Here is a 20737-nt window from a genome sequence, read left to right as displayed (position 1 = left end):
GGGGCCGCCATGTTGTACGGCGGCGCAGGCGTGTCGTCACGGCGCGGGGAGGGCGGTTGGATTTGAACGGGGCGGTGGCGCCCGGGAGCGGGAAGCGGGGTCGGGAACCGGGAACGAGGGAGCCCCGCCGCGCCCCCAGCGCGAGGTGAGGGCGGCTGCGAGGCCCAGCGAGGGGAGGAGGCCGTGCTGGGGCAGCGGGGGAGTGACGGCGGCCGTTTGCCCGTGTCCGGGGCGGATCCTGCGAGCGCGGGAGAAGGCGGCAGGAGAAGGTCGGTGCTGTCCCGGGAGCCGCTGGATGGGAGGGAGGGCTGAGGCGTGTGGGGATAAACCCCCCGGTAAACGCGGTGTGGATCGATGCGAAGTAATTCGTGGCTTAGGAACGTTTTAATGAGGTGTAATTAACGATACGAGTGATTAATAAGCGCCTGGGCTGTGGCGCGGGGACCGTGAGGGGGAACGGCCCGGAGCAAAAAGAGACGGGAAAAGGGGATCAGTCGGCTTGTGCCAAGGGGGAAAAGGCCGAGGAGGGCCGGGATGGGCGGCGGGGGATGGACTGGAAGGACTGTGGAGAGATTCTTGTGTTTGTAGTGTCAAGTAGGAGAATAAAGAGGGATGGTCGTTTATCAACAAAGCATCTTCCCAGCTCGACGCCATGCTCTCGCTTCTCAAGGATTCTAGATAACTTCCAGGAAAGGTTAGGGAAGAGCGGCTGAGGAGGGTGGCTGGGCTGTGAATTAATAGCAAATTAGTGTGCGATTAAAGGCAGAGCGATCAGGGGTTTTACAGCCACACGCTGCTCTCCCCCAGCACCTGCACGGCCTGTCGTGTCCCCTGTCCCTTCTCCGTGTGCTCAGCCTGACCCAGAACGGCTGGATTTACACCCAAAACCTTTGGGACGCTGGCCCAAAAGGTGCCTCTGGATTTGGAGCCCCAGAGCTGCAGGCCCTGGAAGCCAAGGGTCCCTCAGGCTGCTTTGGGCTGGGACCAGCATAAACCTGCTGGTCTCGGTGAGAGGAATTAATGGCTTTAAACCGAAAGAAGGGAGATTTAGGTTGGATATTGGGAAGAAATCCTTCTCTGGGAGGGTGGGGAGGTCCTGGCACAGGTTGCCCAGAAAAGCTGCAGCTGCCCCATCCCTGAAAGTGTCCAAGGCGAGGTTGGACAGGGCTTGGAGCAACATGGGATAGTGGAAGGTGTCCCTGCTCGTGGCAGGGCATTGGAATGTGATGGCCTTTTAGGTCCCTTGCAACCCAAACCATTCCAGGATTCCATGAATTACCCTACAAAAATGAAACAGGAAATCAATAAAGTTCATTCCAGCAAGTCACCTTCTGTGTACAAATACAGTGTCACTCTCTAAAGCTTTTCTGATTCTCATTTTTTTTATACCTTCACATGTAACAGTGTCCTCAAAATAGTACTTTTCTTTTTTTCTGTTTAGGCAAGCAGAAATTTATTGAGGAAAAATACCTACTGGCTTAGTGTTGCCTAAAAATTGTCCTGCCTTAAAATTGTGTTTGAGCAAAACAGAATGTTACTTTTCCCTTCCACTGTAACTCAAGCCAAATATATCATATATGACACCATATCATGCAATAGAATTAATATAATACCATATAATTCGAAGTAATACCCAATAATAAATTCCCAATAGCATTTCATGGGATTTAGCATTCTGAACTTTCTTTTTCCTACCCAAGGCTTAGTTTTAGTTTGGAAAATCAGGGTGGGTTTGTGGTTTTCATCAGCTACACTGAGGTAACCGCACTGGTGGACAGGGAGAGCAGTGGGTGTTGCTCATCAGAGGGAAGTTATCCATGTTCCTGAATTCCTGATAGTTTAAAGAAGATGGACCCAGGCTCTTCTGGTTGTATGTAGAGAAGGAACAGGAAGCAACAAGCTGAAATACCATAAATTCACCTTAGAGGGTGAGGAAAGTATTGACTGAAAAATGTCTTGTGTGTCAGAGCAAACTTTGTCTTGGATAAGGTTTGATCACATTTATCTCCAGCAGTTACCAGAATCTTAATTTTAAATAAGAGGCTGCCTAACCAGTAATATTTAAACTGCTATAGCACAGTTTACTGTTAGCACAATATATGTATAATAACAGGAAAATGTGGAATTGAGAGGCCTGTAATTTCTGTAACCAGGGAAAAATGGAGAGAAAAAAATACAGCATCAAAAGCTAGTAACTGATTGTGGGTTTATGCTGTTTTCCTGCTGAGGTTCATTAATGGTTTTGGATTTTGGTTCTGCATTCTGTAGGGAAAGCACATCCTTCAGCCATGGACAAGATTTACACAGACCCGAACATGGAAAAGTGAGTTGAAACCTTCTAAGGAATTTTACTGTGGTGTAAATATTGTCCTTTAGAGGCAAAACTTTTCTTAATGCACTCCAGCATCCCCTGAATGAAATGTGGTTTGCATTGCCAAGAAGAACAGGGAGTTTCTCTGACAGTGTTTGGGAAGCTCTGAGGGGATTTCGTGGCGATGGATGGTCTGGAGATGAACTGACCCTGGGGGTGGGAGGGCAATCTGAGTTTTCCAAAGCTTATTTCGTTGGGAAGCAGTGCTGAAATGATCAATCTGTTCCAAGCAAGTCGTTTATTTGATTTCACACTCATAAAAATAACAGAGAAATCAGTTTATTAACCTCGAAACCGTGGCAGGGCTGTTCAGGAAACGCACCTCGGAGCGATTTCATATCCTAATACCTGTTTCCCTTTCTCCCCTCCAGTGATAACACGGAGCACATCAGAGGGAAGAGACTGTCCTCCGTGAGTAACTTACAGCATTCCTCAAAATAAAACTCTGGGAGGGAGGGAAGGAGGAAAGGGAAGCTGGGAGAGGAATTTTTTTTCCTCACTGGAGTTGGAGAAAAGCAACCTGTTAGATTGAGAGGCCCTGCTAGCTCCTAGAAACTCTCTCCATCCAAGAAACGAGCTCTTGGAGCTGGAGCTGCTCTTCTCAACTGTTCTATTTTCTTTCAGATTTTAAAGGCTCCGCGAAATCCTCTGGATGATCTGGGAAGCGGGAATGAACTGACCCAGGTAGGTCTATCGGGCCCTTTCTTCCCGATGGTCCTCGACGTGTTGCTGGTTAAACTGTGTCCCTGGAATAATGCAGGTGGTTTTAATGCACCAGTTTTAATAATAGCACACTATTTTTTTGGGGGGTCTGTGTTTCATGGAAAGCTGTGCTCATGGATATCAAAGTGTCGTGTTCTTTATTGGCAGGATATTAATATAGAGAGGCGAAGGAAGAGCTCGCGCCGTGTCAGCTTTGCCAACACCATCAAGTAAGTGTGAGCTGAAGGATGCAGGTCTGCAGCCTTTATTTAAGCATAAAATGTAGGGAATAATCTGTTTCCCCCCCAAATATTGCCCTCACTGAATAATCACAAATGATTGCAAGCAGCAAGAAATTGGTTTTTATATTATATATATTTATGTTTATTTACATATTTATGTTGGTTTGGTTTGAACCCTGAAGAGCCATTATTAATTTTCTCTTCCCAGCTGGGGAAAAAAACCCACAAAAGCAACAGTTCAGCGAATTTAATATAATTAGGAATTTTTTTTTCATGTTCAACGTTTAGTGGTTTCCATCTTAAGTATCAAAATGGCATCATATGATATCATCTCCCTGTAAAACATGCTTGGGTTCAGTACACTTCTGGCTTTTGATATCTCATTTCAGAACACATGAAAAAAATTGAATTTAGGGCTGATTTTTTTTTTTTATTTACTTTGAAAGAGATGGTTTTGTATTTTAAGAAACTGGTGGGGATTTTTTTCTTAGCTGCAGAGTCTTCCACCAAGATCTTAAGAACGGCACATCAGAGAGAGAAAACAGAGGTAAAACTCCTTTTTATTCTTCTGATAGGATTCCCAGACTATTAACAACAAGATTTAACTTGGATTTCAGAAGTCAGGCTTGTCAGTCTGGGGAAAGGAACAACATGGTCAAATCTTTGTCCTGTGCTGGCTGAAAACCCCTTGGTCACAGCGTTTTTGTCACAAGAAGACACATGAAGAGAACTTCAGAACAGCTTCTGTGCAGTTCACTCTTGTCTCAGTGTTTTTTAGAATCAGAATCATGTAGGTTAGAAAAGACCTTTGAGATAATCAAGTCCAACCATGATCATGCTTCTCACATTGTGATTTTGTCATGTGTTTGTTATTTTTAGAGCATGCAGCAGATAAGGATGATGTCTTTATTCATCAGTAAGTATCATGTCTGATGGATATTTATTGTCATTTGATATTTATTGCTAAACTTTTTCCCTCAGAGGTAGAAAAGATGTTAGTGTGGCCTCAAAGTTCTTGTATATAAAACACAGTGATGGGATTTTTAAAATTAAAATGACCTGGTGGTAAAATAACAGATTTAGTCACTTTGTATGTGTGAAGGGGAATTTCATAGAATCATAAGTTCTATGAAAAATAAAGAATTGATCTTTCTTACTTGTCACTGAGGAATTAAACTGCCCCTGTATGTCGAGCAGTGGCTTGTGGAATGCTAAGATGAGATAATTTCACGGGGAAATTAAGATTGTGACTCAAATTAGAATATATTGAAGACAAATACGTAGCGTCTGGTATCTGCTGCCCGATCCCACGTGGCATCTGTCACGGAGTTCTGTGCAACACAGTTCTCTGTCTGTTCAGTTTATTGCTCAAGGCTCCTCTTTGAAACCTTTTAACCAACTGAAATCTTCTAAACCTTCTAACAAGCTCTTTATCTAACCCGACTTTTGTAGGGATGAGGAAACTGAAGCTGTTTCGTGTGAGATCACTGGTGAGTTGGGAAATAAAATTAATAACAAAATGACTGTCTTTATTTAAAACTATTGATTGTGGTTTTAGTAATTTTAACATGTCTAAAGTAATCTCCCTGATTTGGGAAGGCTCTTCCTGCATGGGCTTTGTCCCACAAAGCTGTTTACAAGGATCCTGTTGTAGAAGTCTGCGTGGCCCTTCCACATCCTGAAGGGAGCAATGAAAATGTTTTTCAGAATATATTTGGGTTTCATTTTATCTGTTTACTCAGTGCATTGAACTTCAGCACTGTGGATAAAAGAATAAAAAAATAGCACAAGAACTGGAGTATTCCCTTTTCTTTCCACAGGGATGAACACTTTGCTTCACGCCCCCATCCAGGCTTTGGTGCAGCAAACTGAGGTATGTGAAAGCTTTTAGTTTTTTGGTGCTGAAAATACCAGCGTCCAAAATATATCACAAGAATTTGTGTGGTAAATGGTGAAAAATGTTGACTGTCTAAAAAAATAAACCTTTGTGTGTTTGCAGAAAATTCTTTTGCAAGTGAATATTCTATGTTTTGAAGTATTTTCCTACTCTGATAGCCATTAGATTGCAACATGAATAACTCTTGCTTCTCTAACTTCTCAGTACTGACCTAGTTCCTCTGTTCTCTTCAATTCTTGTCTAAGAATATACAAAAGAGCTGATGTTTCAGATGGGTCTGTGTATTTATAAAACAGCAAATATAATTTGAAGTAAACATGAAGCTGTTCTTCATATATTCATTATACCTGATAAAGTGTAGTGTTCTGTATTATTACTGGCCAGTTTTTGCCCTCAGCTTTAAAACTGTAAACCCTCTCTGTTAAAGAGAATAAAATCTCCCTAATCAGTGGTGGAAAGGTGTTTTAAAACATCCAGCCTGGTGCTGCTGCTTTGGGGCAGGTGCATAATAAACTGGGCAAGGAGAAACCTGTAGTTCCCTAAAATAAAAGGTGGCAATCACATCGTAGAAAAATAGAAAATACTGATCCATAAGGCTCAGTAATTGTTGCTTGCTTACTAAGATGTGGCTGGATATGAAATGTAAAATGAGACACAATATGGTGAATAATTAAGTCACTGTCCTTTTTTTGAATATGTTACTGCTTATCAGGGAGGCCTGTAATCAGTAGGTTGGGTTTTTTTTTTTTGAAAAAGAGATATATAGAGCTAGAACCTGAAGACTGCGTTAGCCAACTTCTGCTTTAAATAGAATAAACCACTGATCGTTTGTTTTACGTGCCAATCACTGGGTTCTTCCTTTTTTTTTATTTTTTTTTTTATTTTTTTTAGTGGCACGACATGGACCAGGCTGTTCTGAGGGCGAGCAGGCAGGACACCACCCTGCTGTTCTCGGAGGAGAACGCGGTGGAGATCACGGCCAGTCACACGGCCCTGATCTCCCGGAACCTCGGGGCCCAGCAGGCCGACGGAACCGACAAAGCAGACATCACCTTCCTGGCTGGGCTGAGCTCCAGCCACGGCAGGGCAGAAGCCAGCCAGGAATTCGGTTTGCTCCCTGACCCCGCCAACCACCCGTGCCCGTCCCTGGAAGAGAAGGAAGAGGCTGCTGCTGTAAAAAAAGTAGATTTCAATGAATTTATGCGGAGCCTGAAGTCAAAGAAGAAGGCGCCGAATCCTGCTGAGGGACCTGACAAGGAGAATGTTTTCTTTGCCCCTTGCCAAGGCTTGGAAAACGTGGCGCTGTTGCCTGAGGAATTTGTCTATTCCCACGAGCCGCTGCACACCTGCAATGTAACACAGGTCTTTCGAGGGCAAGAAGGTGGGAAGGAAATGACAAAATGTGAGGCAGCTGGTGTTAGGGTTCCGTTCTCTGGTGTTGGTGAGGCCCCACCGGAGCAGCTGGAGTGTGGGGATGTCACCCAGGCCTTTGTGGATGATGGGATGGACATGACAAGCAGTCACACTGCAGAAGTGTCCTTTCCCTGCTCCAGCGTTGGGAATCAAAGTCTCCACTTCCAAAAGGATTCCTCATCCACAGAGTTAGATAATTCTGTGTTGAAGAGAGCATCTAATCAGAACCTGACTCAGCAGGACCCTCAGCTCTGTGCAGACAGGAAAGCAGCAAATGCTGAAGACAGAGGAGCCCCTGCAGTGCTGAGAGGGGTGAGACAGGAGGCCAGGCCAGTGTCTGCCATCCGGGGAGCCGTGTCCTCTGAGACCGTCTTCCGAGGGGACAAAACTGTTGTGTTTTCCAAATGTGAGGACATGGAAATGACTGGGAATTACACAGACATCATCTACAGCAACAGCACCACGGGAACGGACGCTTTATGTCATAAAACTTGCGAAAAGCCAGGGAGTACAAACCCTGTGCTAGCAGGGAGCAGACACCCAGCACGTGGGAATGGGGACATCCCACAGGGTGGAGCAGCCGGAGATTATGGAGCTGCTGTGTCCTATAAAACCAGAGCACTTGAACTGCCTTCAGCCTCAGATGGACATATGGAAAACATGTCCCAGGCTCACGGTCCTGCTGCAGCGAATGCTGGGTTTGGCTCATGTACAGATTTGGGTGCTCCAAAGAGCAGGTTCCATCCCTCAGCACAGCCTCAGCTGGTTCCTTCAGGTGAGAAGACAGTAATATTCCCAGGAGAAGACATGGACTTGACTAAAGCTTGTGTTAAGAAAGACAGAAAGAGTGTTGATAATGAACCTCCCACTGCAGTGTTCACCCCTGTCACCTGCAAACCTCATTTTCCGGATAACAGATCCACAGCTTCCAGTGGAGCTGAGCAGGAAGAAATGGAAATAATGAAATGCCACGCTGTTGTCATCGGTGATCAAAGCAGTGGGACAACTGCAGAAACCAGACAAATGCTCTGTAAAACCATTCCAAGAAAGAACCAGAACGAAAATGTCATTGAGGGTGCATATTCCACAGATATGGACAAGGAAAATATTGAGGTGATGAGTATCAATGGGAATATTAAAAGGAGCCAGGCTATTGAAATGAATACTAAAAATCTTCAGATGATTGGAAAAAACAACTTCCAGGCAAGTGATCTGAGTTCCTGTGCCAGGAGCACATTTTTGTTCCAACAGCAAAACAGAGGAGTCCCTGGGAATGTCGTCACTGACACTGGAGCATCCCTGTCTTTGCGAAGCCAAGAAGTTGTTGGATCACAGCCTTTGGAAAAACACCTTCCAAACCCTTCAGTTTCCTGCACGAGCGACAGAACAGTCATGTTTTCAGGTGATCAAAGCATGGACATAACCAAAGCTTATCCTGCTGCCCTTGATAGTGCTCCTGTTAACACAGGACAAGAGTCCAATAATAATAATAATAATCAAAATAACACAGTATCCAAGCAGCTGCAAAACCAGCCCTTCCCATTTTCCGGTCGTCTCGGTGTGGATATCACCAGTCAAACTGCAGCAATGGAACGTGGGGACTTGAACACGAAGAAGCGAGTTGTTACTCCTTTGGCTCCAAGTGGTTCGTTTATTTTCGGTAACAAGCCTGCTCCCTCTGGAACGAGAGGAAATGAGCAACCTGGAACAGCCCTGGGAATAAATGCAGATTGCCAAAACTCAGGGAGGCAAGAGAAAACCCACCCTGTGAGGGCAGTAAACAAAGTGCTGCCAACTCAAGTAGATCCCGAGAGACCTTTTCCGATGGGTAAAACACATGCTTCGGGAGAGGATTTAAAACCTCCTCTCTCAGCTGATGGGCTGCGAGCTGGGACATCCCAGCTGCAGAGGGGAAGTTTCCAGTTGCCTTTGTTTGGAGGAAAGTCAGTTGTGGTTCCCTCAGGTGAAAGCATGGACTTGACTGGAAGCTCCGTGGTGAGGGTTCCAGATTACACCATCAACGTTGTTCTATCACAGCCAAAAGCAGCGCCTGGAGACCCTGATCAAGGTGGAAATGAAATCAAGCCCTTAAAAAGGGGGCCCACGATGACAGCAAATAGTCAGGAGCAGCCTGTGGAACAGGAGACCTTCTTGGTGCATGGCAGGAAAACGTTGCCCATGAGTAGTTTAAAGCATTTTGCTGATGAGAAACCAACCCTGTTTTCAGAAGATGCCGATGTGGACATCACCAGGAGTCACACGATGTCAGCAGACAACAGAGTCATTTTCCAGAGGAAGACTTCAGACGATACCACAGCCTTGATTTCTGGAGTTCAAACTTGTGTTTTCCCCTCTGACATGGAAATAACTAAACTCGATCCCTCTGCAGTCAGTAAATCCATGGGGAAAGCTGCATCTCAAGGGATGCTCAGCACAGCTAAAAGGACTGGAAGGGAAAGCTTGAAGGGAATACCAGGGGAGAAGACTGTTTTGTTTTCCCTGAGCAATGAGGACAATGACATGGAGATGACCCAGAGCCACACAGCTGCCATAGGCCGCGGGACTGCGCAGGATGAGGGAGGGCTCCATTCCCTCTCTTCAGCTCATCCTGTGAGGAGTGTGATGTTCACAGGGAGCCAGGCTGATGTGGGCATTTCCATGTCTTTCTCTGCTGATAAAACCACAGGAATAGTTGTATGTGGTGTTCAGCCAAACTCTGGTGAGGAGGCTGGACTTCCCAACAGCCAAGTTACGATGTTTCCTGAGGATGACATGGAAATGACCAAACCCTCCCAGGGAGCTTTGGCAGAGAACCCCCTGCAGGGCTGGCAGCCTGTTCCCTCCACCTCCACAGTCCTGTTCTCCAGTTACCAGGATGCCATGGAAGTGACTGGGTCTCACTCCATTCATCCGGGTATCGGAGGAGATTTCTGTGAGGACAGATGGATCCTGGCTGAGCAGGGTGGGCAGGAGGCTGCTGCAGGGGGCACAACAGTTGGTTTTGCTTTGGCTGAGGATATGGAGATCACCAAAACTCACACAGCACAGGACCCACAGCCCATTCCAGCCATTCCTGCTGATAAAACCGTTGTGTTCGCCCTCCACCAGGATGACATGGAAATCACTGCATCCCATACTGCTGCTGTTAACAACAATATCGATGGATTTGAGGCCCACCCGAGCACTCAGCACTTACCACAGCCCACACACACTGTGTTGGGGTCCTCCAGGGGTGACGTGGATTCCTCACATACAAGAGACCTGAACTGTGAATATCCCACAAAACCTAAGGATCAGCCCAGCATTTCCTCTTCTGCTTCATCAGCCTCAGCATTTCCTAATGAGAAAGGAGCCACCAAGGCCCCCAGTGGCACAACACCAGATTCCATTTATTCTGTCTCACTTCCAGAAAACACTATGGATTTCCAGGCACCACAGGGTTGTGACCTTCCCATGGGGAATTCTGTCCCTGTAAGCAGGCAGCAGGATCTCACACAGCCAGAAAACCTGCAGTCAAAGGGAGCATCTTTGGAGCTCCCAGGTAATGGTCCTGTGGATTGCAGAGAAGGAAGTGGCGATTTGGAATCCCACGTTGCCTTTCCCATCCAGGGATCAGATCCTTTGAAGGGTTCCCCAGATTCTTCTGGTACTTGGAGAAGCCAGGTAGTGAAAGAGGATTTGTCTCAACGTGGAGATTCAGCTCCAGATTTGGGCTTGGCTGGAGCAAGCCTTGTTCCAGCTGCTAACAAGGAATCCAAGGAAAATGAGGAGCTGTCAGCCGAAGGGGAGACGCCTCCACAAGACTTTCAAATAAACTCTGAACAAACCGAGCAACCTTTGGTCAGTGACAATCTTTCACTGGAATTAATGGGTATTTTAAATGTTTGTTCAAAACTGAAGGATCTGAGAAGGAAATCTGCAGCTTTCTCCGTTTCCCAAACTGCTTTTCCTGACCAGTTGCCCAAATCCTCAGCTCAGCCAGAGGATACCTTGAGGTTGGGAAAAACCGGTGTCAGTGAAGCAAATAACTCCTCTGATAGCAAAGAGCAGGAGAACACAGGTCTGGAATCTGGAGCTGCTCCCATAGGCATGGCACCTCAGGATAAATATCCAGGAATAAATATCCCTCTGGGTATTTTCCAGCCCAAATTGCCAAACAGGAGAAATTCTTCTGTTTCCACTGTACAAGACATAAATGCGAAATCAGACAGAGCAGAAGCCCCAGTTCCAGTAAATGCTGGGGAAACCCCAGGTAACAAATCCACCAGGCAGAACTTCAGCCCCTCTCGCTTCATAGCAGAAGAATTTCTCCCTGTGTGCCTGGAAGAAATGGATTCCAACGAATCTGTCAGCTCTGAACTTGTGGAAAAGGTTTGTGAGGACATAAGCAAAAAACAAATCTGCCACCAGGAAGAGGATCTGTTTGAAGAGACAGAAACTCACAATGCCAAAAGATCTCTGGAACAAGATAAAGAGGATCTTCAAAGCCCAAAGAAGGTCAAGAGGCATGAAAATGTGGATGTTGAGGCACAAGACTTGCAGGTGAGCCTTACCCCTCACTGTAAGGATACACCAACAGGGCTTTGGGTTAAATTTTTGGGGTGTAAGTGGATCTGTTGGCAGTTTTCCTTGTTTTTCTTAACTGCTGGTTTGCTGTCATTTTCCTGTTTTGTTGCCTGTGTTTTTCATTGTTTTGCCAAAATAGAATAATCAGATTGATTATTCAACGTTCCTGAAACATGCAAAATGGGCAGAATAAGCTATTTGCCAGTTTTAAGTCATTCTCTCCATAGTATCCTTTTAATTCTTTCTCAACTAAATGCTCTTAGTCCTCTGAACTAAACTATTTGCTAGTTTTGCCTTAGGTACAGCGAGGCCTAAAGTAATTCTCTATAACCCAAGCATGGCTGTTTAGTTTTTAATTAATTTTGTTATAGACAGCACAAATTGCAGTTGAACCAAGAAAATCTGTGCAAAGACAGAACATCCATCTGACCTTAAAAATAACTTCGTAATCATCAGTATAAAATATAAAGATATGAAGTATAAAGATCTAAAATGTGTGCAACAATCTGAATTGGGAAACAATTCTGAACGTCAAGAAAGAACTACAATAAACCACTTAGATTGTTTCATATAACTGTATTAACTTTTTTTTTCTTTAATTTGTTAATGTTAGGTTACTTTTGCTGCTGTGCCTCAGAACCAAGTAGAAGTTGATGAAGGTGGAGAACCTCCAAATCTCTCAGCTAAAACCCCTGACTGTCCTCAAAGCAGTGCCAGCAGCTCCCTGGATTCTGTTAGGGCTGACACAGAATTAACAAGTAAGGCTCCCTTTGGGATAAGAGTCCCAAAGCTTGTGTTCTCCACCCTGTTAAAACATTATCAACCCCACCAATATTCCCCCTTTTTCCTTTCTGTTCTCTTTTCCCAGTCCAGCCCAGCAGTCACGTGGAGTCCCAGCTTCTCACAGACAGCATTTGTGAAGACAATTTATGGGAGGTATGTACAGAGGCTGGAAGACACCAACTTCTTGTTCTAACAGGAAAATACTGGTGTGTGTTATACACCAGTAACTGTTCTTGCTTGAAAAATGGACTTATCTGTACGTTTTTCCCCAAATTTGCAGAAATTTCAGAGTGGTGCTGTCACAGTTGGGGAGTTTTTTACCCTTCTCCAAGTCCACATTCTGGTCCAGAAGCCCCGGCAGAGCCACCTGCCAGCCAATGTGAGTATCTCTCCTTTGACAGGAACAATATATTTGCCCTTAAATTATATCCCTTTGTAGGTTTGGGTTTTAATTTTTAGCAGCTCAAAGGACTTCATGTGAAAAACAGAAGATTTGTGTCTCCTCACCAAATACCATCTACTCAGGATTGCTGTTCTTGGATGAATATGCTAATTCTTGTTTTTTTAGCTTCTTTTGAGGATGATAAATTTGAAAGTAAGAATTAGGAACTCAGTCTAATCTTTTCACTTTATCTTTTCGCTGTGTCCATCTACTGACTGCAGCTACTACTCTGCACTCCTACTACCTGTTGTATTCTCTCCTTTAGAAATGCTGCCCCATGACATCACTGCTCTTTATTTCCTCCCCTGAAGAAAAGGGGAAGAAATAAAGAAGTTTGACTTCTAAATCTCTTCTGTTTTTATTTAAACTGCTGTCCCAGCTTAGTTACAGTTGACTTTACAGATTTATTCATACTGAGCTGTCTCTAAATATTCATCAGGCTTAATAACTCTGCTACTGTGCATTAGTGACTGATGAAAACCAGACACCACCCCTCCAAAAGCCCCTGAAAACTTTCTCTGAAGGGGTGGAATTAATTAATGTCAGTTATTTATGAGCTTTACTATATGGCCATCTTAGGCTGAAATACCCCCCTCATATTTGTTTGTGGAATAAAGCTCAATAAGGCTTTATTCTGGGAACTTTGATTCTGAATTAAGCATAGTCAGCTTGTTTTGTTGTGGAGCACTCTTGATACCTGCATAACACACAGATGTTTTTAAAGCCTTCATCTGAAAGGGAGTGAACCTCTTTCAACATTTAATTAATTCTTTTGAGCTCTAGTGATGAGACACATGTCCCAAAAAGAAGCGTGAGGAAACACAAGGCATGAAAACGAAAATGAGTTGATTGGAAGTTACTATTTCTGAAAAATATGTTGGTTTTTTTTTCCTCCTTTTCTTCCCTGTTTTCCCCAGTGTGCAGTGAGTGCACCTCCCACCCCAGAGGATCTCATCTACAGCCAGTACATCCACCGGCCCAAGCTGCGGATTTACGAGGAGGATTGCCAGGCCCTGTCTCAGAAAATAGATGAGTGAGTGCTTTTCCAGTCACACACTGTATCAGTAATTTCATTTCTTCACCTCTGGTTGCATGCAAATGCCTTGAAGAAAACTTCATACATTACATACAGGGAAAATAAAAACGCATTTAACCTTCTTTATGCCGGTGGCAATTTTATTACTGATTTAGAAATTAATTGTACAAATACCAATGTGCTGCTCTGTGTGACTAATGCAATTGCAACAAGGCTTACAACTTTTTTTTTTCCATATTTCAGGTTAAAAACGTATGCAAATGTCCAGGATCAACTCCTGGTGAATGTGAACAGGAGTCTGTGGGAAGTAATGAGAACCTGCTCTGATGAAGAGGTAATGCTGCATGGAGAGGGAATGCTTACACATAATGAACAAGTGGTTGATTTATGTATTCCAATAAAATAAGAACCAGAATGGTCACAAAATCACAGCAGGTGAAACAAGGCAAAATATTTTCTGAATGGAAAACTTCTGAGAATTTCCAGCATGTCAGAAGAATACAAGGATATGTGTCCTTTAAAATATGTTAAAGGGGAAAAAATTACCCAAAATTATTTGCATTTAAAACCCAGAAGCATTATAAAAGTGTCCCACTAGAACTGAGAAGGTAGATCAAGAGATACTGTTTTCTGTGGTTCTAATGCCAAGGATAAACAAGAATAAAGATCTAGTCCATTGCCAAGGATAAACAAGAATTAAGATCTAGTCCATGAAAATAAAGAGACAAAACTGATCAAAGACAGTATTTTTCATAATTCATATTTAGATATAGGATATCACTACAGTTTGGTTGTGAACTACAGTCAGGAATGGTTATATTCCCATTCACTTTCTCTTCTGTATTTCCCACTGACTGCAGCTGAAGAACTTTGGAGCTGAACTGAACAAAATGAAATCCTATTTCACCAAGGAGAGTAAAATCTTGGCTCACAAGGAGAAGGAGACATTGTACAGCAGACTGGTGCAGAGTGCCCAGGTAAGGAGCCACAGCTCTGCAGAGATTTGGCTTTAAAAAAGGAACTTCTACCATATTTCTTGTCTATAACTTTGTTTTAGTTAGTATGCATTCTCCTGGAAGTTTCATCCTTTTAAATGCATTTCCCTTCTATTCATATGCAAATTGGATGATCTTTAGGGTCCTTTCCAACCCAACCCATGCAGGGATTCTCTGGTAAGTAACAAGGAAATGACACAAGTAATGCATTGTGACAGGATCAGAAGTTTGTATCTATTAAAGCTCTAGGAATTCATTTATTTCCATGTCTTATCCCTCATTAGGGAGATACAAGTAAGTATTTAGTACTTGCTTACACATGGCCACTGCTTGTCTGTTGCCTCTTCCCTCTAATGACAGATTCTATCAGCTTCTTTAATTAATGAGCAAACAAAGAGCCACGTGGTGGTCCCAGAAGAAAATTCAGCTTGTTAAAAAATGTCACTGACTCAAGTGCAACTTTCCCATCTTAGGAACAACATGGAAAGCTCCAGGCAAGAATAGAAAAGGTGGATGAGCTGCAGAAGGAGGGAGAGAGCTGCCTGGTTGCTCTGGAATCAGGTATGAGTTTCCAAACAGGTGACTTATATTCTAATTTCTCCTTTTTTTTTTTCTTCTCCAGAGCTGCTGTTCAAAAGGTCAGTTCAGGATTCTGTGTTTGTGGTTGTTTGAGACAAGCTGCTGTCAGAACTTGGCATTGCTGCATAACAATGCTCTGTATTTTCAATTCTTCCAGTGCCTTAAGTAGAAATCACATTGCACAGTAGCAGCTTTGAAACAATGCAGTAAAAGGAGCTTTCCCTGTTATTACCACTTTTTGAGGGTTTTTTGTAGATACTTTTCCATATTTTTGTACATTTTTCTTAGTCACCCTTGAAATACTGAGATTTCTAGAGCCCACAGACAAAATAGACTCTTTGAATCTGGGAGTTCTGCACAGACCTAATATTTCTTTCCCCTAGATTCTTTCTGGGATGAAGAGGATGAAGTGGAAGGAGGGCAGAGCCTACAGAAAGGTAACAGAACCAGCTGAATGCAGTTTTTATTTGGTACTTTAAATTCTGGAGAGGATGATACTGAACCCCTCCTCCTGATGTATCAGCTCTGAAAGAGATGCAAACACTGCTGTATTTTCTGCATTGCATGTAGCTAATTATACAGATGTTAATGGATGCAAATGCCTGTTTTTCCCCTGGAAACATGGAATTTAGAACTTGCTACAGTGTGACTTGAGGACTCATATTCAGCTGTCATATTCAGCACATTAATTGTATCCAGGCAGGGGTAACAGCCACCAAGTTGAGATCCTTCCTGTTTTTAAGAACAATGAGCGCACAGCAGATTAGGGCTTTTTGTGCTGCTCCTTTCTCATATTTTCCCTTCTTTTCTCATTTTTTCCCTTTCTGTTAGAACTGGAAAGCCTCAGAGCCCAAGAAGAGGAACTTCAGAGGTAAGATGTCAGAGGGGATGTCAAGGATGTCACAGTATTATGTGCACACTAACTTTTTAGAGGCTGGTGTGTTTTTAACTACTGTGCCACATCCTGTGGGATTGGTTTATCCTTGCAGAGAACTGTCAGAGATGGAGACTGAGGATGAGCAGATGCTGGTTCAGATGGATGAGCTCAAGAAGGTTGAAAAGAGCTGCCGGGAAATCCTGGAGAAATATGAGTAAGGAAAACACCCTCAGGTTTATTTTTTATTAGCTATTTCTAGAGCCTTACATTTGTACATAAATGTGTTGGCTTTGTTTTTCCTTGTTATTTGATGTGGGAAATCTTGGGATGCCCATCTCCTTGCAGCCTAGGATAAGGAATAAAGCCTTGGAGAACTTCCATGTGTTATTCCATCAACAGCTTTGCCGTGGTGCTCTGTGTTCCAACATCCAACTCTCCCCCAATTCCAAAATTAACATTTATATAAAATGTATGGTATTATACTTGCATTCCCAACAAATTTTTACATTCTGTTGGAATGTAAGAATCTGCTTGGAATTGGAAAATTCATTGGTATATTATGTGGTAAGAGCTGCAAGTGCATTGAATACTCTGATCTTTGTCCCTCAGGAAATTGTTTGGGTTGGTTGGTTGAAACTTGGGGTGATGGTGGGTGTTTTTTTCCCTTTTTCAGCTTCACTGAGTGGGAGATTGCAGAATGGAGTGAGCAGCAGGCAGTCTTTAATTTTCTTTATGATTCTGTGGAGCTCACAGTCATGTTTGGACCCCCAATAGGTGAGTCACAACATGGGTAGGTCTATGTTTTATGAATTTGAAATGTTAGTTATAGAATAGAAACCTGAAATTTCCATATTTGTAAAGATCTGCTGAAGGGAATTACAAAATATACTCCGCTGGGTAAGCTGAGATAGGTGGCATGGCTTTGGATATGTTTTTCATATGAAAATTCAGAAAGGTAATGGATGGCTGTTTCTGCAGAGGAAGAGCTGTAACTCCAGAACTAAGTATGGAAATAACTGTTTTGTTTTTTTTTCCTTTCCTTCTCAGATGGTGATGATTTTGGTGTAGATCCTTCCAGAACCATCGTTAGCCTGAACTTCGAGTGCTTCCTGGATGGTGAGATATTGTTGGGTAGCTTGAAAGTAGCAGCCCTGCTAATCTCTTGTTGGGAAGACTCTAAATTTGTGCTTTACCTGCAAATGCTCTATGAAATGGCTTTTCAGAGGTTCCTGGCAATGTGGTTTTTTTTTTTCTTTTGTGTTACAGTGGAACAAGCTCCACCCTCCTCGTGTTTAGTCCGAAGGCTCATCTTTCAGTTTATCGAAAGTCAGGGAAGCTGGCAGGAAAAGTGTCCCACGCTGTACTACTTGCCCCAGGTAACATTCCAGGGAACCTTATAAGACTCTGAAAAAAAACCCTTAAACCTTTCCTGTCACAGAGAAAATAGGGCTGATCCTGAGAACCAAAGCACCTTCATGAAAGCTTCAGCAATGCAAGCCAAAATCTGCTTCAGGAATATTCTGAGGTGTGAGGGTAAATACCTGCCCCTGAAGACAGGAGTCCTAAAAGCTGGAGTTTATTAAAAGCCTTTTTTTTTTTTTCTGCTATAAAAATAAAGAATTAAGCTGAAGGCCATTCTGCCTCCTAAAGAATGTAGGTTTAAATATCCAACCCAAACTTCTTCTGGGTTCCTGCCTGGCTGTGACAAGCCCATTGACAAAGCAGAAAGGAGAAACTTAAAGCAAAAAATGTACATTTATGATACTTGTACAGTTTCATTTTTTCCATTCAGACTCCATCCAGACTGAGATAGCAGTTAAACTACCCTTATTTTTTATACTTTCTAGCATAAACTGTGTTTTCAAGTGTCACGTAGTCACCACCTGGGTGTTGATGTGGTTCCTTTTCTGATTGCCCCCTCAGGTTCTCCATGACATCTCCTTGGTGGTGAATCGTTGCAAAATCTTGGGAGAAGAGATGGAATTTCTGGAGAGATGGGGTGGAAAATTCAATCTCCTGAAGACAGATATCAAAGACACAGAGTGAGTAACTTCAGGTTACCATGATGGGATTCTTGGGGCTGTGCAGGGCCAGCAGTTGGACTTTGATCCTCATGGGTCCCTTCCAACTCAGGATATTCTGTGATTCCATAAGATGGGGTTCACAGCAGTCCTTCAGAGGCTGTTTGTGGATAATCAGGAACAAAACTGAAATATTTTCAGATTGGTTTTGTTGAAGTTGAGATTTTATGCTGCTGTTTTTAACAGCAATTTAATTTATTTCCATACACTTGAAGATATACATACATACGTACTGTAGTATCCTAATGTGTGGAAGTGAAGCTGTTCATGGATCCAGCCACTTCCTGACTACCAGACAACTTCTCCTTCCTTGCTATTTTCCTGCTTGACTTGACTCTGAAATATTTAGGCCGAATTGTAGCAATGCAAAGGAAATAGAACTAAGAGTTTACGTGTAGCTTAGGGCTGTTTCTTTTAATCTTCTCTTTGCCTCAGCCAAGCAGAATCAGTCACAGAAGGATGGATGCAGTGAAACTAAAGTTTACTTTCTTTACTTTTCATTTTCTCTTGCTACTTCCTGATTTTGTAGCATGTCCCAGTGGGGTAAGACAAATACAGCTTCACCTCATCCTTCCATTATTCATGTATATCTTTAATTAAGAAGTGTCCAATAATTAGCTTGCTCTGCCCACCTTGGTGCTGTTCCCAGAGGTTATTCTAATTTTGTAGTTCCCTTTGCAAGAGTGCCAAAAATCCCATGGAATTGGAGGCAAGTGAGTCCTACTTAAAACTTTGGAAAACTTTAACTACCTGGGAATATTTTATGCTAACTAGAAAACATATATTTTGTTATCAGTCTCTGTTATTCTCTCTTATTAGTCTCTGCTCTCCCGTAATTTTTGGACGGTTCTGGATTAACTTTTCCCGTGAGGGAAGTTGGGGCTTTGGATTCTGAGGTGTTGATAAAGTGCAAAGGGTCTATCTGATTTCTGCAGTTCCTGTGGGTCTGTGCTGGAACTCTTTGGAAGTTCCTGAGCTTTGCTGCATCAGTGACATCATTTATTCCCACTCCTGGCCCCAATTCCAAGGCGGAAGCAGCACATTTGACTATTTTGCATGGATCTTTGTGTTTGTTCCACAGGGTGAAGCTTTTGTTCTCCGCTTCCGCAGCTTTTGCCAAGTTTGAGTTGACTCTGTCTCTCTCTCCTGACTATCCATCTGCTCCACTTCCCTTCAGTGTCCAAACCCACATCGGGAATATCGGGTGAGTTGAACAAGCACCTCTCCACATGACTTCATTCCACACTAGGGATGGGGAATTAAGCTCTCCAGATCCTCTCCAACACTTGTGATCCTTTCATCTTCCCCAGGAAGGAGGAAATTTCTGCTGTTCTCTCCAGTGTTCCAGCTGGTCACCACTATCTGCGGAGAATAGTCACTCTGATCCATCAGAACCTGCTCCAGGATCCCAGATGATCCTCTGGATGCATGGGCAAGACTGAAGCAGTCGGAATGGGTAGCCTTTGAGTTTATTCTCGTGAGAATTCCAGCTGTCTCTCACCAGAATGGGAATGCTGTTATGCCCCCCAGCTCTAGTATTCCTGCCTATTTAGTATTCTTGTAGTTTGCACCAAGTATTCTACTTGGTGTAGACCACGAGTTTTACAAAAGCAGAGGTGTCTGAAGAGGAGAAGGAAGAAATTCCTATGTCCTTTGTAAATCCAAGCTGCCTTTTGTCTTCTCTCAGTCACTCCAGGGGATCCTGACCTCCTTGGAATGTCATTCCTAACATGGATATTCTTCTGCCATAGCCTGTTAATTTAGTTCTGGGGTGATTTACAAAGCTCTTGGACAAAGCAATGATGAGGATTCTCTAAATTAACTGGACTGGAGTTTACTTTCACTGTCATAATTTCATTACCATGTACTAAATTGCAGATCCCACCAGGTCTGCTCTTTATTCATCTCCTGGAGCCTCTCCCAGTTCGGACACTATATCCCTGCATCTGATTCATTGACCAATTAACCTGTAGCAATTAACCATGTGGCCAAAGGCAGAAATATTTTTGGAATTAAGACAAAAAATCCCTGTGCTTGACCACCGACTTTGGGATGAAACAGCCCCAAAGCTGTTGGTGTGACTGAAGTTTGTTCTGAGGTTCAGTGTCAGTCCAGCACAATCTCAGGATGCTGGTGCATTGTCCCAGTTTGGAATCCCTTGGAATTTTAGTAAGGAGACAGAGCTCCTTAAATTTAGGAGTACCTGTAAGATTTGGCTTGGTTTTGTGTATATCTTGTATATTATGTGGGTTTTGCTGTTGGATCTGGTCTCCCCCTGGCCGAGTTATGGAGCAGAAGCACCAACCCTGGCCCAGCTCTCCCTTCTCCAGCTGCAAATCTTCGTATCCTGTAAAATATGTTGAATTTAAGAATGTTTCCCTGTGTTTCAGTTTTTATATTTTGTGTTTTTATAAGTTTTCCTTCTGTTTGGAAGGTGGACGTTCATTAAACGTTGGAATTAGCACCTTTCCTGCTTCCAGTGGGGATTATTGGCTGCTGTATTTAAACCGCTGACTGCAAATTTGATACTAATATTGAAATAATTTTGTTAAATACTTCGGGAAGACTTTTCGTAATATGAAAGAAAAGGGGAGAAAAAGGGAAAAAGAAAAAAGTGGGGGGAAAGAAAAGGAAAAAAAAAAGGGAAAATAAAATGGGGGAAAAAAAGATAATAGAAGAAAAGGAAGGGAAATTGGAAAGAAAGGCCGCGCTGCCCCACGGCTGGTCTCCATGAGCCCATCCCATCCCGTCCC

The 20737-nt window shown here is 43.3% G+C and overlaps 1 protein-coding gene across 5 annotated transcripts; it reads left to right on the top strand.

Moving 5' to 3' along the window:
* The first annotated feature begins 70 nt into the window (after window positions 1–70).
* KNL1 (kinetochore scaffold 1) lies at window positions 71–20453 on the top strand. 5 transcript variants are annotated; one of them, XM_064659944.1, is made up of 28 exons: window positions 203–269; window positions 589–694; window positions 1749–1928; window positions 2269–2323; window positions 2743–2782; window positions 2996–3055; window positions 3242–3303; window positions 3807–3862; window positions 4195–4231; window positions 4768–4805; window positions 5136–5188; window positions 6104–11167; window positions 11805–11949; window positions 12060–12127; window positions 12255–12353; window positions 13334–13449; window positions 13696–13786; window positions 14313–14429; window positions 14921–15008; window positions 15410–15463; window positions 15858–15897; window positions 16016–16117; window positions 16577–16677; window positions 16951–17019; window positions 17170–17279; window positions 17827–17945; window positions 19066–19188; window positions 19295–20453. In XM_064659944.1, the coding sequence occupies exons 4-28, from the start codon at window positions 2289–2291 to the stop codon at window positions 19398–19400; spliced, it is 6993 nt and encodes a 2330-aa protein (XP_064516014.1). In that variant the 5' UTR covers window positions 203–269; window positions 589–694; window positions 1749–1928; window positions 2269–2288; the 3' UTR covers window positions 19401–20453. The 5 variants fall into 5 exon arrangements, with proteins under 5 accessions (XP_064516017.1, XP_064516013.1, XP_064516014.1 ...); XM_064659946.1 differs by lacking the exon at window positions 1749–1928; XM_064659947.1 differs by lacking the exons at window positions 203–269; window positions 589–694; window positions 1749–1928 and adding an exon at window positions 71–145.
* Window positions 20454–20737: the final 284 nt, after the last annotated feature.

The sequence above is a fragment of the Pseudopipra pipra genome, chromosome 6 (assembly GCF_036250125.1).
Source record: "Pseudopipra pipra isolate bDixPip1 chromosome 6, bDixPip1.hap1, whole genome shotgun sequence".
NCBI lineage: Eukaryota > Metazoa > Chordata > Aves > Passeriformes > Pipridae > Pseudopipra > Pseudopipra pipra.
Note: the sequence above shows the minus strand (reverse complement) of the source record. Positions and strands in the feature narration are given on the sequence as shown.

Coding starts and splice junctions, on each gene's coding strand:
- KNL1 (XM_064659947.1), top strand. CDS start 2,289: ATGGACAAGATTTACACAGACCCGAACATGGAAAA. Junction 14,430..14,920: donor GACTGGTGCAGAGTGCCCAG/GTAAGGAGCCAC, acceptor TTCCCATCTTAG/GAACAACATGGAAAGCTCCA. Junction 17,280..17,826: donor CGCTGTACTACTTGCCCCAG/GTAACATTCCAG, acceptor TTGCCCCCTCAG/GTTCTCCATGACATCTCCTT.